Below are 18,167 nucleotides of genomic sequence, written 5' to 3' on the forward strand. Positions count from 1 at the left end.
GCGCTAGCCTACTACAAGCAGCCCTCCCATTCACCTACCAGACCTTCTCAACTTTTTCTATCCTTCAATCCGCACTCCCAAGGACTTCCAGTAATGAAAAGAACTCTATCCATCTGGATGTCCAATTGCATTCAATTTTGCTACAACCAACTACAACTTGAAAGCGCGCCAAGTACGTGCACTAGCAGCCTCAGTGGCTCATTTACATGATGTTCCTATCATAGACATTTGTAAAGCGGCAAAATGGTCATCGCTGCACACTTTCACATCCCATTACTGTTTAAATAAATAAACTGAGGATGACGCACTAATGGGCTGGACTATCCTACAGAAGGACACATGTTCCTCACATACACAGCTTTCATAGGACCTGTCTGCCACGAACTTTGGTATTGAGCTCCACTTCTAATTCACTAATTAAATGCTCAATACATAAGTTGGGGGCTCCCAGACAGCATGGCTAATTCAGCTGCTTATCTACGTGAAAAGAGCAAGTTTGCTTACCTTAAACGGTGTTTTCCGTAGATAGCAGATGAATTAGCCATGCTGACCTGCCCGCCTCCCCGGACAGTTCCAGCATGCACTGCACTTGCTTTGATACTGACTGAGGAGCCTGAGTTGAATCAGGGAAGATATAAGAGGGAGCACCTAGCTGAAAGACTTTACTAGACTTAGAGAGCTCTGCCACCTAGTGGCACAGAAGACATACCCAGACAGCATGGCTAATTCATCTGCTATCTGTGGAAAACACCGTTTAAGGTAAGCAAACTTGCTCTTCTTTCAAACATTCCTCTCAGTTTTGAATGATAGTTGACCTATGTTAACTATGTTAGTGTATAAAAAGCTTAATATGGAAAGCACCTTTATCAATTTTAGACACTGGAAATATATCTTTATAATTCATTATGAGGGAAAGAGGATTGTTTTAATATCATTATAACTTAACCCATAAGATATGCTAACTTATTTATCTGTACTGAAATTGCTCCATAATAGATTTCTATTTCTCATTTGTGCAGTAATTCCATCAAGCTGGTGAATCTGTGCTCCATATTTATCAGCACATGGCTGACAGCAGCAGGTTTCATCCATTTGGTAAGTTTGCAACAAATACTATATCTTTGTGGCTATATTTGTTGTTCAGTCCTTCTGTGTGTTTTTAGTAGATATCTGAAATTGCTGTGTGCAGTGTAGTGATTTTCACACAAGTGTACAGTGTGCTAAAAAGACATACCCTGTGAACTTTTTTCTCAGATTTCTGCTATAACATTTCAGATTTCTAGATTTGTAATTTTCACATCATTTAATTGTTTTTAGGTCTGCCAACAGCTAGGAATTTTGTGGATTTTACTGAATTTATGTAGTACTTGCTTTTTGCCACCAGATGGTGGTATATTCAAGGCAATATGCAATTTGCACTAAAACATTTTCAAAGAAGGTTGGCAATCCTTAATAAAATTGATCTGTTAAGTTACATAATGGATAGTTGGTAGGAAAGCAGTTCTGGGTTCAGAACATTGAATCTGCTTATTAAGAAGTGAGATTTTCAAAGCTTGAATGTTATTTTCTTGTGTATTTCAAGAGAGTATGACAAAACAAACACATACTATTCTGTTTTAATATCAGAAAAATGCTGGCCTTTTCAGGAGAATTTTGTATCTTCCAGGGATGACCTTGACACAAACTGATATTTTGTCCTTTGATCACAAGGCCTTCTTTTAGGGGCAGAATTGTATAAGTATAAACTCCTAGTCAGTCCATTTTTTATATTTATTTGTCCATTGTTACATAATTTGAAATGCTGACATAAACAGTTGGATAAATCCAAGTTCCATAAGCAACAGTTGAGAGGATTAGAATGATCCATTGCAACAGTTGGCATCTCCTTGTCTCAGTCTGCCCCATTGTTTATCTCTTCTGGACTCTCTCTGTTGGTTGCCAGTCTTCTCCCTCTCCCACCCCACCCCAGTTGGTGAAAATAAGATGTGAATGCTCCATCCTTACCTTCCCTCCCCCAAACCTAATCCTCCCATCCACCAACTCAATAACTCTGAATATCCCTCCAACTGCTGAAAAAATGGTATGCTACAACTGTTCCTGGCAGCTTCCAACATTACTCTGACAGCACTGCAGTTTTTGTGGGGAATTTTTCTGATTCTCTGTAGCCATTTTACTGGCTTATTCCAAATGGACACATCTCTATCTGAAGGGACACATCTCTAGTTCAGTAAAGTTTTACTACTGAGCATGTGCGGGAATTCCTGTGGGCTCACTGCCTTGCGAATCTCTTAGATTTTTGTCTGAGCTTCTGCATAGATATGTAACCTCTCTATCTCTGTTTTTTGGTACCTTGTACTTCTTCAAAGTTTATCCTCCTAACTCACTTGGAGTTGCCTCGCTGCCTCTGCAGCCCCTCTACAGCAAGTTTTGGTGCTACCAGAAAAATAAAAAAGATTATGTCCTTCTCACTGTTCCCTCTAAAACTGTTTGTGTGTATGCACCCACACACAGATCATGAACCTTGTGTACATAGTAGGGATGTGCAGAGGGTACAGATTTGTCTGATTCGGTATTCATATTCGTCGGTGGGCAAATACATTGCATTCGTTCAATGGCGACCCCAATACGTTGATACGTGCATTCGTTTTCCGGTTCCCATTAAAGTCAATGGGGGAAGTATTTGCAGCCTATTTTTGGCTGCAGAATTGGGGTTTTATTATCAATTTTGATGAAACTTCTGGGGAGCAATCATCAGAACAAGAAAAGAGCTCCAAGGTACTTAGACTGTGGCAAAGTGGCACAAAAGTGGCATGAATAGCCTAAGGTATTTTAAAGGGGCAAAGGGGTACCAGGAGTGGCAAGAAGAGTGCTTTAATAGAGGTGTAAAGCAGCAGCAAGAGTGTCAAAAACACACCACAGCTTCAAAAGAGAGCAACAATAACAGATATATGAACCCTCGAAGGCAGCACGACAGGCAAAGTGGCAAGACAAGTGGCATCAACATCCTACAGCACAATGAAGGGGGAACATAGCAAGCAGAAAGACTAGCACCAACACACTGAGCAACCATGATAGTGGCAAGAACACCACAAGGAGTTGAGTGAGTCATCTGGTGTATGGCAGCAAGGCACAGAGGCAGAGGGTAGATACAGGCTGGCTACACCCAGGGAGAGTTCCCTTTCCTTTGTGCAGGAAAGGGCTCTCTAGAATGGGTTCGCCCCTAGAGTGGGGTGTTTCCGTTGGCATCTAGTGAGCTCTCGCTGGTCTTTTAAAATCTGGTGGAGTTAGCATTGCAACCTGGAGCAGGGTGCCATGTGAACAGTGGTTCAATATAGGTCAACAGGTACTAAGAGATAGGCTGCAACACCGGGGAGAGTTCCCTTTCCTTTGAGCAGGAAATGGCTCTGCGGAATGGGTTGGCCCCTAGAGTGGAGCATGAGCTTTCAAAGCATGGTGACCTGGAGCAGGGTGCCATGTGAACAGCGGTTCAACATGGGTCAACAGGTACTAAGAGAGAGGCTGCAACACCGGGGAGAGTTCCCTTTCCTTTGAGCAGGAAACGGGTCTGCGAAATGGGTTGGCCCCTAGAGTGGAGCATGAGCTTTCAAAACGTGGCGAGGTGGGGCAGGGTCTCACTGTGAGCATGATCTCACTGTTTTTGACACAGTCTAAGTACCTTGGAGCTCTTTTCTCGTTCTGAACATGGGTCAACAGGTGCTAAGAGAGAGGCTGCTACACCGGGGAGTGTTCCCTTTCCTTTGAGCAGGAAAGGGCTTCCTTGGAATGGGTTGGCCCCTAGAGTGTATAATGGTACAAATTGTTAGGATTTAAGCATTTGCAAACAGATCATGACTTCATAAGCACGATGGAGGAAGTTCTCTTCTCTGCCCTGAAACTAAAGAAAACAGTTTGTTTATTTAAGGATCCATGTTGTGAAGGATTACTAGTTTGAATTGCCAGAGACCGAGTTTTTCCTTTGCAAAGAGGGTTCAGCTGTTAGGACTGGACAAAAGGCCTGGACGGACAGGCACAGCAATCAAGGTCAAACCCTTGTAGGGACATAAGGCCTGGACGGACAGGCACAGCAATCGAGGACAGAGGTCAATCCCACCTAGGGAATAAGGCATGGATGAACAGGCACAGCAATAGAGGACAAACCCTTGTAGGGACATAAGGCCTGGTCGAACAGGCACAGCAATCGAGGTCAAAGCCTTATAGGGACATAAGGCCTGGAAGGACAGGCACAGCAATCGAGGACAGAGGTCAATCCCACCTAGGGACATAAGGCCTGGACAAACAGGCACAGCAATCGAGGTCAAACCCTTGTAGGGACATAAGGCCTGGACAGACAGGCACAGCAATTGAGGACAGAGGTCAAACCCACCTAGGGACATAAGGCCTGGACAAACAAGCACAGCAATTGAGGACAGAGGTCAAGCCCACGTAGGCACATAAGGCCTGGATGGACAGGCACAGCAATCGAGGACAGAGGTCAATCCCACCTAGGGACATAAGGCCTGGATGAACAGGCACAGCAATCGAGGTCAAACCTGTTGTGTCCGTCGGTTGCTGACGCCCTCTCTCCGCCCTCCTCACCTGTTTGGCGCCTCCTTCCCCCGCAGGAAGATTGGTTGCCGTGGCGTTTCTCTGCCGAGGTCCTCCGGCATCCCCGGACCGGCTCCATGCTGCTGACCGCCATGTTTCCTGGAGGCCTAGGGGCACACGTGTGGCGCGGCCCTGACTGAAGTACTGGCGATGGGCCGAACCTTGGGGGCATCCCACGAAAATGATGTCACCCGCGACGGATATTTAAGGTCTTAGAATTTGCTAACAGAATGAGTTAGCAATGATAAGGATTTGTTCTATCTACGCTACTCTGCCTCCTCGGACTAACCAGCAGTACCCGCTCCTCGGGGGCCTTGCTCTCTCTCTTATTTTGCAGATTGCAGTCTGGAACCGGTACTCACTTCTCGAGGGCCCTTGTTCCTGGACTTCATCGAATTCACTTCTGCCTGGAAGTCAGCACTGCCTACTACATTTGTGAGTTACCATCGCTCTTTCAGATCTTTCCCTGGAATGGCCTGTACTTTCCAGCTCCTGGGCTTCTTTGAGACATTGTGTGAGTCTTACCGTCTGGTTCGGTACATGAACTCTGCTTACCCTGCCTACTCACTATATTTCAGTTTCTCTACAGCTCAGCCTCCAGGGATCGCTGTTGCAGCTTCTGAGGGACTGCAGACCAGCCGGGCATTCTAGCTCATAATGCCACCTCTGGTGGTTCAGTATACTGTCTAATAAAATAACTAGTGTGTGTTTGTCTCCGTACTCTGAGCCTGACCGGTGGTCCCTCTTGGGGTCTTCCCCGGGGGCGTGGTCATCTGCCACTGGTCCAAGGATCCACCCATAACTCTCCTAAATACTACGGAATGCTAACTTCTATCTGATTGCTCCTCCCATCAGATAGTGGTTTCAGAACAGATTTCTAACTCCCAAGCACACTGTTGACTCCGAACAGAACAGATTGGTAACTCCCAAGCAGACAACTCTGATCAGAACAGACTGCTAACTCCATGGATCTGACACAACTGAATGCTTTGCAGGCCATACCGAGCCTGGCCCAGCGCATTGTAGAGCAGCAAGATGCCTTGGAGAAACTTACTGCAGCATTTCATCAGCTACACACACCGAAGCTTCAAGGCACAACCTCCAACCAAGAAGGTCAGTCACCGGAGGTAACTTTGAAGACTGCTGTACCACTGGCGGCTTCAATCCACTTTTTCAGAGAAATCCAGAAGACCCGGGGCTTTCTGAACCAGTGCTGTATACACTTTGCCTTACAGCCGTCTCTATTCCCTACAGATCTCTCCAAGACTACCTACATCCTTTCATACCTGGATGGTAGGGCTCTGCCTTGGGCATCCACCTTGTGGGAATGCAAGGACTCTATTTTTCAGGACATAGAAGGATTTATGTACTTGTTTAAATCCATTTTTGATGACCCTGCTCGAACTGCTGTTGCTGGTTCTGCTTTAGTGGATTTGAAGCAAGGCAGCAGATCTTTGGCTGAATTTGCCATAGAGTTCAAAACTCTTGCAGCAGTACTCCGCTGGGACCCCAGATGTCTCAAGACTCTCTTTTGCAGAGGCCTGGATAACCATTTGAAGGACGAGCTGGCCACTCACCAGTCACCTAACTCGCTGGACGAATTAATAGCCTTGGCTACTCGTATTGATCAATGACTCCAGGACATGGTGAAGGAACTCCGACCTAGGGTGTTACCCGAGTTGAAACAGGCCAGTGTTGTCTCTTCACCTTGGATGGTTCCAGTAGTCCCTGCTGCCGATACAGATGAACCTATGCAATTTGGTCGTGGACACTTGACTTCAAAGGAGAGAAGATTTTGGAAGAAGCACAGCCTTTGCATATACTGTGGTCAATCCGGCCATGATGTTTCTACATGCTCCATTGGTCCGGGAAACGGATGGGCCTAAGTCCTGCAGGAGGACTGTTGTTAGGCCATACTGCGACATCTCCTCCGCTCTCTCTCCCAGTCTCTTTGACCTACGGACCGATTTCGGTTCAGACTTCTGCCCTGGTAGACTTAGGGGCAGGAGGCAACTTTATTCTCAGTCGTCTAGTGGAAGACCTGAGTAATCCCTTCATCAAATTAGAAGATCCACTATTGTGTTACAACTTGAAGTGGGCTTTGGAGGTTCCCCAACTTCACCACTTCCACTGAAGATCCCAGTGATGCCCCCAGCAGCTCATCCATCGCTGCTGATATCTACAACATCCACTTGTCATCTATGCAGAAGACGACTTAGTACAAAGTCAAAAAGATGCTCGATGTTCGTAAAGAGGCAAGACTTTTGAATACCTTCTATGAGGAAGGTTCAGGCCCCGAAGAAGACTCTTGGGAGCCTCAGACCAATATCCTGGATAAGGAGATGCTTCGTCAGTTCCACCTTGCGCATCCTTCAAAATCTAAGCCTGGTACCCAAAGAGGAATTCGCCCTTTGAAGGGGGGTACTGTTGTGTCCGTCGCTTCCCGACGCCCTCTCTCCACCCTCCTCACCTCTTTGGCGCCTCCCTCTTCGCCCGTGGGAAGATTGGCTGCCGCGGCGTTTCTCTGATGAGGTCCTCCGGCGTTCCCAGACCGGCTCCACAGTGCTGACCGCCATGTTTCCTGGAGGCCTAGAGGGTTAACGCGGGGTGCGGCTCCGACTGAAGTACTGGCGATGGTGCAAACCTCAGGGGCATCCCCCGAAGATGACATCACCCGCGACGTATATTTAAGGTCTTAGAATTTGCTAACAGATTGAGTTAGCAAAGATAAGGATTTGTTCTATCTATGCTACTCTGCCTCCTTGGACTAACCAGGGGTACCTGCTCCTCGGAGGCCTCGCTCTCTCTCTTTGTAGATTGCAGTCTGGAACCAGTACTCGCTCCTTGAGGGCCCTTGTTCCTGGACTTCTTCTAATTCACTTCTGCCTGGAAGTCAGCACTGCCTACTACATCTGTGAGTTACCATCGCTCTCTCAGAGCTTTCCCTGGAACCAGGTACTCGCTCCTCGAGGGTCTATATTTTCCAGCTCCTGGGCTTCTATGAGACATTGTGTGACTCTTACCATCTGGTTCGGTACATGAACTCTGCTTACCCTGCCTACGCACTATGTTTCAGTTTTTCTACAGCTCAGCCTCCAGGGATCGCTGTTCCAGCTTCTGAGGGACTACAGCCCAGCTGGGCATTCCAGCTCACTACTGCCACTGCTGGTGGTTCAGTATACTGTCTAATAAAAGAACTAGTGTGTGTTTGTCTCCATACTCCGAGCCTGACCGGTGGTCCCTCTCGGGGTCTTCCCCGGGGGCGTGGTCATCTGCCACTGGTCCAAGGATCCACCCACAACTCTCCTAAATACTACGGAATGCTAACTCCTATCTGATTGCTCCTCCCATCAGATAGTGGTTTCAGAACAGATTGCTAACTCCCAAGTAGACTGTTGACTCAGAACAGAACAGATTGCTAACTCCCAAGCAGACTGTTAACTCTGATCAGCACAAAACCCTTGTAGGGACATAATGCCTGGACAGACAGGCACAGCAATCGAGGACAGAGGTCAATCCTACCTAGGTTACATAAGGCCTGGACGAACAGGCACAGCAATCGAGGTCAAACCCTTGTAGGGACATAAGGCCTGGACGGACAGGCATAGCTTTCGAGGACACAGGTCAAACACTCTTAGGGACCTAAGGCTTGGTCGGACAGACACAGCATTTGAGGATTTTCTTTGTGCAGGTATGTTGCTGTTTGACCTGTCACTTCTTCCTGAACTGGTTCACTGCCAGAAGAAAATGGCATCTTTTTCATTTCTGAAAGAAATTCAACAGAGAATGCTTTTAGAGCAATAGAGACTGCCATTTGTGAAGCAATAACTGAGCGGGAGATTATTTTTGAATACCCAGAAGCTATTAACTGTACTTATGCACTTCAGCTGATGACAAAGGAACATGAAGAGCTCTCAGAAGTCAGAAAACCACTACTCAAGTCAGAATCTACAATTTCCTGCGTCGAATCATATTGGTCTATGGCCGCCGCCATTTTGCGGCGGCCATTTTGCAAAATGGCGCCGGCTGAAGACACCACGATTTAGTGTGCCGGATTTCCTGCTCTCCCCCTTCACCCGATTTAGCTACGGACCCGGGGGTAATTTAAGCTACGGACCGCCGCTACAGACCCCCAGGTAATTTAAGGCATTTGGGGTGGGGGATTTAATTTAAAGGGTTGGGGTGGGTTTTAGGGTGTTTTAGTGTGCCGCTGGACCCCCAGGTAATTTAAGGCATTTGGGGGGGGGTTCGGGAGGGTGGGGATTTAATTTAAAGGGTCGGGGTGGGTTTTAGGGGGTTTTAGTGTGCCGGTTCACGATTTTAACGATTTTAACGATACTCTAAACACCCAAACGGCGACGATACGATTCCCTCCCCCTCCCAACCGAAATCGATCGTTAAGACGATCGAGGACACGATTCACATCTCTAGTTTTCAATAGTACTAGAAACATTTCTGTTGGCAAGGTCATGAAAAATATTGAGCATATGAAATATGCAAGCTCCAAACATCTTAAGTCAGCTTTTTATGTTCTTACATTCCAAATTTGAATGGACAGGCACAGCGTTAGAGGTCAGGAGCTTGAATGGACGTACGGCCTGAACAGTGGACGGACAGACACAGTGTTAGAGGTCAGGCCCTTGTAGGGATATATGGCCTGGACAGTGGACAGACAGGCACAGCGTTTCAGGTCAGGTACATGTGCTGCAGTGCTTATATTATCTGGAGCATAGGAGGCAGTTGGAGCTGCTGCAAGGCTTTCAATTGCTTTTATTCATCTTTCCATTCACAGGGAAAATTTGGAAACCCAAGCAAAGGCAGGTTTACTTTAAAAAACACTAGCATTTCCATCAACTCTGGTGCCAGCCTTGAGTGGTGAGGACTCATGATATCCCCTGTCATTTAAAAGGCATGTTCACTGGGCACACTGGTTGGGGGACATGACAGATATCACTGAGCCACTTAGGGATGATGTCAGCCAAGGTGGCACTTCTGGAACTCAGCTCCTCTGTGACATCCTTGAAGGGCTGCAGGATTTTTACCAACTGACTCATGACTAACCAATCATGATGCCCTCAGGGATTCTGCACACCTGTGTCCATTGTACCAGAACGTTCATGAAGGGGTGTCTGCAGCTCCACTAACCTCTCGAGCATCATAAAGGTGGAATTCCACCAGGTAGCAATGTCTTGAATGAGACGCTTGTGAGGCATCTCCAAATCAGTCTGCTTTTGTTGGAGAACCTGCCCCGCCTTCACACTTCTGTGGAAGTGCGCTGCTATGTTCCTGCACTTCTGTATTAACCTATGCAGGTATTCATTCTCTTTGTCATTGGAATCCAACCCCAGAGCTGACTTCACTACCAGATGCAGAGTGTGTGCAAAACATTGGATGTTCTTAAAGTGCCCGTCGTTTATTGCCTTACCATGTTTGCACCATTGTCTGTGACAAAGAACCCTGCCTGAGGATTCCTGTCTCGCTGGTGTAGTTACCAGCCCTCCAGCATCTGTCTGATGCATGCTAGAATATTGGCTATGGTATGGGCCTGGTCCGTCAGGTGGGTGTGCAGTAAAGCCCTTCTCCACCCTGATACTTGTTCAGTAATAGAGCTGCTGCCTGCCCCTGCCTCAGCCAGGTCCCACCAGTGTGCTGTCAAGGAGAGGTAAGAGTGTGCAGCATTGATGGTGGTCCAGATATCGCAGGTGAAATGCACACTCCCCTCTGCCTTAGCTAGCAGCACTTCGATGCGACTGTGACACTGCTTGTACAGGCTGGGGAGGACCTTTCTGCGAAATGTGGTTCTGGAGGGGACTTTGTAATTTGGAACTACGACCTTCAGAAAATCTTTGAAACCCATATTCTCCACTAACTGCAAGGACTGGTCATCAAGGGCAATCATTTCCCCAATGCTCCTGGTTATAACTTTTGAGGCTGCCTGCCTCCTACCCTGGGATAGCGTTACTGCACTCCACCCCATTTCCTCCATGGTGGGTTGTCACTTCTGCCACATGTCAGGGGATTGATGGCCTGCCACCTGACTGCTAGAAGGAAATAAGGGCGTAGGCTGACTCTGCTGCTTTTGAACCACTTTACGCTGCTTGGAAGGGGTCCCTTGACTGGTACTGCCACCATCCCCAGTTGGCAGTACTGTTGTTGGGTGTTTCCTCTTCATATGAGGCTTCATACCAAAATTAGATATATGTCCCATTTGCTTGCCTCTTCTAATAGCCCTGCCACAGTAATTACACCCAGCAAAACACGGATCATCCGTCACTTTAAAGTGTCTCCAGATTGCAGATGTCTTTCGTGATCCTCCCTTCTCTATAGCCTTGGGGGTGGATGCTGTCACTGGAGCTGAAGTAGTGGGTGCATCCTGAGAAGCAATGCCAGGGGCCTCAGTCAACCTCTGGGCCTGTGCTGACTGCTCTTCCTCCTCCTCATCAGTTTCATCTCTCCCCTGCTGCAATGAAGTGGAGGCTAAGACAGGAATAACTGATCCTCCTAAAACTTTGTCACCTATACTTCTTCCATTTCTGATGAGAATCCCACACAAGATGATTCTTCATCTGAATCAGAAGCAAACAGTGACTGTGCTACATTGTCAATGCTAAGTCTTAGCATTGACAATGTAGTTGAGACTTCTGTCCCATTGCTGGTTTTGGGTGTCAACATTTTGACTGGCATGACTCAGCCTCCCCTTCCCGCACCTCCAAAATTACAGGGACAGAAACAGGTGGTGGCGATGGCGATGCATCATGTTTAGATTTCATTTTTTTCCGGATGGAACTGCCTGCCCCTCCAAAGAGTTTAGATTGCAGCAGGTCCCTTTTTAACTTTAATGGGGGACTGGCACTAGTGCCTTTTGAAGTGCCTCCTCTGCCACTCCCAATCACTCGACCACATTTAGCTTTCCCTGACATTATGGATTTAATGTCACTGCCTAGTGCCTACTGGCTGCCCACTGGCACAGTGCATTGATATGCACTAATGTAATGTGCCCGTTGAAATATATTGTTCAATGGAAGTTCTAGCAAACTAGCTAAAAATTGAATATATCACTCCCATCCACAACACCCAAATGTTGCTTGCAGCCTAGCCCAGAAGGTGAATTAAACAAAATGGCACTGCTAGCAGCTTCTCTCCCTGGCACAGAGAGACCGTCTCAGATCAACTAAAAAACTGCTTTAAAAAAAACAGGGCTAACTGGCACTGCCGCCAAATAAAGAATAAATATATTTTTCTCTTAAGTATCTAGCCTAGCTAGCAATTGAATACCAATTTGAGAACTCAGACTAGCTCTGAGTGCATCCACGTTCCGCAGAGACAGACTACCTCCCAGCCTCCCCAAGTCACCCCTGCAAAGAAAGTGCGTGGCACACCGCATGCTTAAGTATATATAGTGCTGGGTTATCAGGAAAAGCTTCACCAAGCACTGAATGACAGCGCGGTTGGCTGCATTCAGTGCATTTCAAAAAATCTTATCGCTGATACGTTGCATTCTGGTATCCGTGCCAACCTGTCTGACCCATTCTGACAGGGCTGGGGGTCACTGATGACTCACAGGAAAGGGCTGTTTTTTGGCTATGGATACATCCAAATGGCATTCTCCGATTGCAAATGGAGAAGAAAAGCGTGCGGCGCCAAACGTATGAAACGGATAATATGTTATATTTGTGGGGAGTCACGATACGTTTCGCTTCCCCACGAATACAAAGAATAGGGACACATACGTTGCAGATTGCCAATACGTCAAAATCGAATGCACATCCCTAGTACATAGCAAAACATAGTGCATACAAGAAATTCCAATATTATTTGCATTATACTGGCTCATAGTTCACAAATTTGAATTTGGTTTATAAAACTCTACAAAAAAAACCATTTTTCCACATGCAGTCTTTCAAAAAATTTGAGGGAACATTTGTCTAGCCCCAAGAAGGCCACTTCCAGTGGCTTCAAGAACTTTGTATGTGGTTGCAAGATGTCCATCACTGATGGCCATGATATTTGTTATAGATGCCTGGGAGCATACCATGACTCAGCCAGTTGTTATGACTGTGGCCAGATGTTACTGAGGTCCCAGATGAACAGGGTCTGGAAGATAGAGGAACTTCACAGCTTGCTGAAAAGTTGGAGTCATTCCTCCTCTCTGAGTGGGGTCTTTTCAAGCTCTTTCTGTGCCAAGTCAAGCAGGAGCTCCTCAAGTAAAGCTCCCTCAACCGGGGCACAAGGTCCTGAATCCTCTGTAGTTCAGAGGTCAAGCAAGACATGAAAGCATTGCATGCAGGGATCAGTGAAACCTTTGCATGCTTTGTGGGGCTTCTCGGCACACAAGAAGAAGTAGCAGCATGCATCAGAGCCAGAAGTTCAGTTGGTACCGCCAAAATTTAAGTAGGCACCAAAGCAGGCATTAAACCAGTTCTTGATACTGTTGATGCACTAGATCCCACCCCTATTGATACATCCTGCACCACTGATACACCATACACTGGCACTGTTGATGCACGGGACCTTGGTAAGGTTGATGCACAAGCCCTCTATACCATTGATGCACAGAACCTTGACTTCTTCATCATAGTTGGCACATCAGGCTTCAACCTTATCAACACAGCCATCTGCTCCATCAATGTATCCAGCTTTGGCTTCAGAGACTTTAATGTTCCATGACTTGGTGCAATCAACACATTGGTTCCCAGCCCCATTGGTGCACTTGATGCAAGAACAGACTTGGGGGGGGGGGGGGGCTTGAAATTAATCTTTACACTTACTTCCCTCCATGTTGATATCCTTATCTCCATCCCACCCCCTCGATCATGGACTTCACTTGGAGACTCTGGATCTGATATACTCTGTTATGCCTCTAGTATCTATGTGCCCACCAATGCCGTTAATCCAGGAGAGGGCCACCTCCTGATCTCCAGTAGAAAATTTGCAGGAGGATGACCCTATACTAGTATCAGAGGAGGATACCTCTTCCCCCTTCTCTGAGTCAGAGGACCTAACAGTCAATAGGCCAGATAGTTGAGTTGGTAGTTCTTTGCCTCATGGGCAGCAAGTGACAAGGATGGCACACTTCAACTTCTTTTTCCCAGAATGTCAGATGTTTTTCCCTCAAGGGAGAGTCTCTCTCTCTTCCATAAGAGGCTCCAGTAGTGGGATCTAGCCCTCAACCATCCCTCTCTGTGGAGGAGTCTAGCTAGTCAGAGGAGACAGCAAGGATCACCACCATCTGGAACTGCCTCAGGGATGTTTCCCTTAGAGACTTCCAAGGTCCCCACTGCGATTGCCTTCAGTGTCATTAGAGTCATGGGTTAGTGCCCCTTTGCCTCTTGTTTCTGAGGAAGGGTCTACAGAGATACCCTCTGATTCCTTACCTGATCTTCAGAACCTTCAACTCCATCAGAAGATCTCTCACACTCTAAAGTCCTGGATAAGTTGAGCAACGCAATAGGAGTCAGTGTCCTTAAGCACAAAAATCACTGCGCCAAGGTGTTTGGAATACTTATGATTCTAGAAACACCGACCTAGCATGCAGCAATCCCAATTCATTCAATTCTATGAGATTTACAAGAAAGAATGTAGGATATTCTTGCCTCCTGTCACCCAGTAGCCATAAATTTGACATTAAAAACAGAATGCAACAGGCTCTGGGTAGAATAGTCCAACTACCACAACAACCACCACTGGTAGTAGAGTCAGCACTAATATGGGCTTAAAAGATCAGAATCTTCTCTACCACCCTTCCAGATAAGGACACTAGATTGTTAGACAAGCAGAATATAAAATTTTGATAAACGAAATTAAATGAAAGGTCTTCCAGAATTGGGGGCTACTAGTTTTGCATGGTATAATGCTTACATGATTGCATCGACAATCTTAAGCCTCTGGTAGCCTTCCTGCCTCCTTGTGAGAAGCTCTTTTGGATGCAGAAGAGTGTGAATGCCATCTTCTATGGTCAGGGTATGAATCATTCAGTACAATAGCAAGATTTTCTTACTGGTTGGCCTGGTTGAGAGCCAGCAACTTGCATAAAGGATGTTCCCATGTTTAGGGGACAATCTCTTTGGAGACAAATCAAGGAAACAGTCACCCAGATTAAGGAACATTATGCCGCCATTCATTCCCTATTGACATAAGCCATGCAGTTGTCTTATTCTAGGCATCCTTACTTCACTTGTAAATGCTCTGTCTTCCAGTGAGGCCCCTTCCACCAATTTTAGCACTGTTGTGCACTACCTGGACTATTGAAACAGCAGGTTCCAACACACAGATGTCCAAGTGAGAGACATCAGTCAAAGACACTGCAATAGGTTCAGTCTAAACCTATTCCTTGGTTTTGATAAGACTCAATCCTTAGGCCACATCCCCTCTGATAAGAGGGAGGATTCACCTGGTCTAGAAGAGTGGTGGAAGATCATCAAGGATTGTTGGAACCTCAAAATTGTGGAATCTGGTTACTGTTTGCACTTCTTCCATACTCCAGCACTGCACCAATGTTTAGTCTTCAATCTTGATCTGTTTCACTTGATCCAGTTTTGTTGCAAGGTAGAGACTCTTCTTAATCAGTGGGTGATTGAATCTGTCCTTCTCAAAGACCTTGACAAGGGTTTCCATTTGTGCTATTTCCTTATCCCGAAGAAGTCATGGAAATCATGACTATCCTGGAATTACAAAGACTGAGCAAAAGCCAGATATGGGAGAAATTCAAAATGAATTCCCTCTATGCTACCCTATCCTTCACTCAAACAGAATATTGGATGTGTGTCCTGGATCTAAAACATGCATATCCTCAAATACCCATTCATCAATCTAATTGGAATTACCTCAGATTCACAATAGATTACTCTTATTACCAAACCAAGATTCTTCTCTTTGGGGTCTCAATAGCCCTGAGAGTCTTCACGAAGTGCCTAGCAGTAGAGATGTGAATCAGAACCGGAATTGGTTCCGATTCCGGATCCAATTCACATCATGAATTTTTTTTCGTGCGGCCCGATTGGGTTTTTTTTTATCGGCTGCACCGAAGCTGATAAACAACAAACCCACCCTGACCCTTTAAAGCAGCTCCCTTAGCTTCCCCCACCCTCCCGACCCCCCCAAAACATTTTAAAATTACCTGGTGGTCCAGGGGGATCCCTGGAGCGATCTCCCGCTCTCTGGCCATTGGCTGCCACTAATAAAAATGGCGCCGATGGCCCTTTACCCTTACCATGTGACAGGGTATCCATGCCATTGGCCCGCCCCTGTCACATTGGCCGGCCCCTGTCACATTACTCCTACCATGTGACAGGGGCTGGCCAATGGCACAGATACCCTGTCACATGGTAAGGGCAAAGGGCCATCGGCACCATTTTTATTAGTGGCAGCCGACAGCCTGAGAGCGGGAGATTGCTCCCGCGACCCCCCCTGGACCACCAGGTAATTTTAAAACGTTTTGGGGGGGTCGGGAGGGTGGGGGAAGCTAAGGGAGCTGTTTTAAAGGGTCGGGGTGGGTTTAGGGGCTGTTTTTGTGTGCCATTTTTCCCACCCTCCACCCAAACGATAAGAGAACCCCCACAAAACAATTTCATTGGGTTTTCCTATTGGTTTCAGGGAGCCCCCAATTTCTGACGACTTTGAAAATATCGTACGATATTTTCAATCGTTAGAAATATGATTCACATCCCTACCTAGCAGTAGCAGCTGCACACCTTCATCGTCAGGGGATTTGTGTCTTTCTTTACCTGAGTGAAGGATTAGTGACAGAACATTCCCAAGCAAGGGTGTTGGATTCCTTACAGAAGATAGTCCAGATCCTTTATTCCTTGGAGTTCATAGTCAACTTTTGCAAGTTGAACCTTATTCTTACCCAAAGAATCAAATTTATCGAGGCATGGATAAATTTTCTGAATGAGAAAGCATTCCTCGACAGCAGATCATGAGTTCTGCCTTTTGAAACTTAATCCAGGACTTACTACAGTAGAAGTACATCTCAGCCTGAGAAATCCTGGGTATCCTCAGGCATATGATGGAAACAATGTATGGTGTTCCTAGGACCTGCAAAAATATGAAAATTCTTCAATGGGGCCCTCTCACCCAGTTGTATCAACTGTTTCAACCCTTGTCATACCCTGGGATGATTTCCACAAAGATGAAAATATCTTTCATCTGGTGGCTAGATCCATAAGTCCTGTTGATAGGTGACCCTCTTCAAATTCTGCTTCATCAGATAATGATGTCATCTGTTTGAGGGGGGGGGGGTGAAAATCTAGCACGGGACGCCGGAGAAACTCACCTTTTCTCATCTGAAGCTGCCTTGCCTCCTCCCTCCGGATTATCTGGGCCATTGCCACCTTTCAGCCCTCTGAAAAAAGAGAGAGGAGAGCCCGCAGGTTTGAAAACTTTGCTCCCGCTGCTTCCGGCCCCGTTTCCAGCTCTTCAGGCCGAAAGCCACGCCCCCCCTAATGATGTCATCTGGTTGGGGGGTGAAAAGCCAGCACAGGATGCCAGAGGCGCCTCGCGCCGCAGCGTCACACAACAACGGGGCTCCTTTGTGCGCTCTTTCGTGCGCGATGAGTGCTGATGAGTATGCTGTGGATTCCGAGGTCTCTCTTGTTTATGATCAGCCCATTCCTGTTTTAGTCGGGAATGGCTTATATGGTTCTCTATCTAAAAAGAAAAATGGTTTGAATAGGTTGTTACTGCGCCCTTCTTTTCTAGTGAAGATATCTCAGTCAGATTTGAAGTTAGATTCTGGTGTAGGTAATTAAAAAAATGTGTTAATTAATGCTCAGTCAGTTAGGAAGAAATTTCAAATTATATATGATATAGTTGAAGAGAAACCTGATGTATTTTGTATTGTCGAGATTTGGTTATTGGACTCAGATTTGGTCACTCTTAATCAAATTTGTCCTGTAGGTTATACTTTTTCTCTCAGCCAAGGGCTAAAGGAAGGGGTGGTGGTTTATTAATTATTTGTAGGGAAACCTTAAAGTTAAAATCTCTAAATCTTAGTGGTTTGTTAAATCAGGAATTGTTACTTGTGTATACTTCGAATTTTTCTATTTGTCTTGTTTACTGCCCTCCTAAGACACTACATTCCAACCTTTCTTTATTGTTTGAACAATTATTTTTAGCTTCAGTTAGTTTAAATAATATGATTTTATTAGGTGATTTTAATTTATCTTTTAACCTCTTAGAGGTTGATTCTCAGATTCAGCTGTGTACTGATATATTATGTTCTTTGGGATGGTCCCAAGTTATTAAATCACCCATGCACCGATTGGGTAATGTTCTTGATCTGGTATTTATTAACAAAACTGCCAATTTTCAGCTAGGCAGCTCTCCAGTTGTGAAGCCTGTTCCTTGGTCAGATCATTTTTTGATTAGTTTTTCTTTACAAGGTTTAGTTGAAGGTGTAGGGAAATTGGTCAAGGGAGATGGGTATGTGAAGAGGTCATTTGTGGACATCATTAAACTTAAAGATGCCCTTGTTGCAATTCCAGAATTTTCAGAGAATAAAGATACAAATAATTAGGGATGTGAATCGTATTTTGCCGATTTAAAAAAATTGTCAGATAATT

General features: G+C 46.0%; 1 protein-coding gene across 2 annotated transcripts in view; it reads left to right on the forward strand.

The window, feature by feature from the left end:
- Nucleotides 1-18,167, forward strand: part of KCNMA1 (potassium calcium-activated channel subfamily M alpha 1) — a 1,936,781-nt gene that overhangs the window by 1,134,472 nt on the left and 784,142 nt on the right. For both annotated transcript variants that reach the window (XM_029609517.1, XM_029609516.1), the window contains exon 7: nt 1,020-1,095. In XM_029609517.1, the coding sequence (XP_029465377.1) occupies nt 1,020-1,095 (76 nt within the window). The remainder of the gene's footprint in view (nt 1-1,019; nt 1,096-18,167) is intronic.

The sequence above is a fragment of the Rhinatrema bivittatum genome, chromosome 7, assembly GCF_901001135.1.
Source record: "Rhinatrema bivittatum chromosome 7, aRhiBiv1.1, whole genome shotgun sequence".
NCBI classification, from domain to species: Eukaryota; Metazoa; Chordata; class Amphibia; order Gymnophiona; family Rhinatrematidae; genus Rhinatrema; species Rhinatrema bivittatum.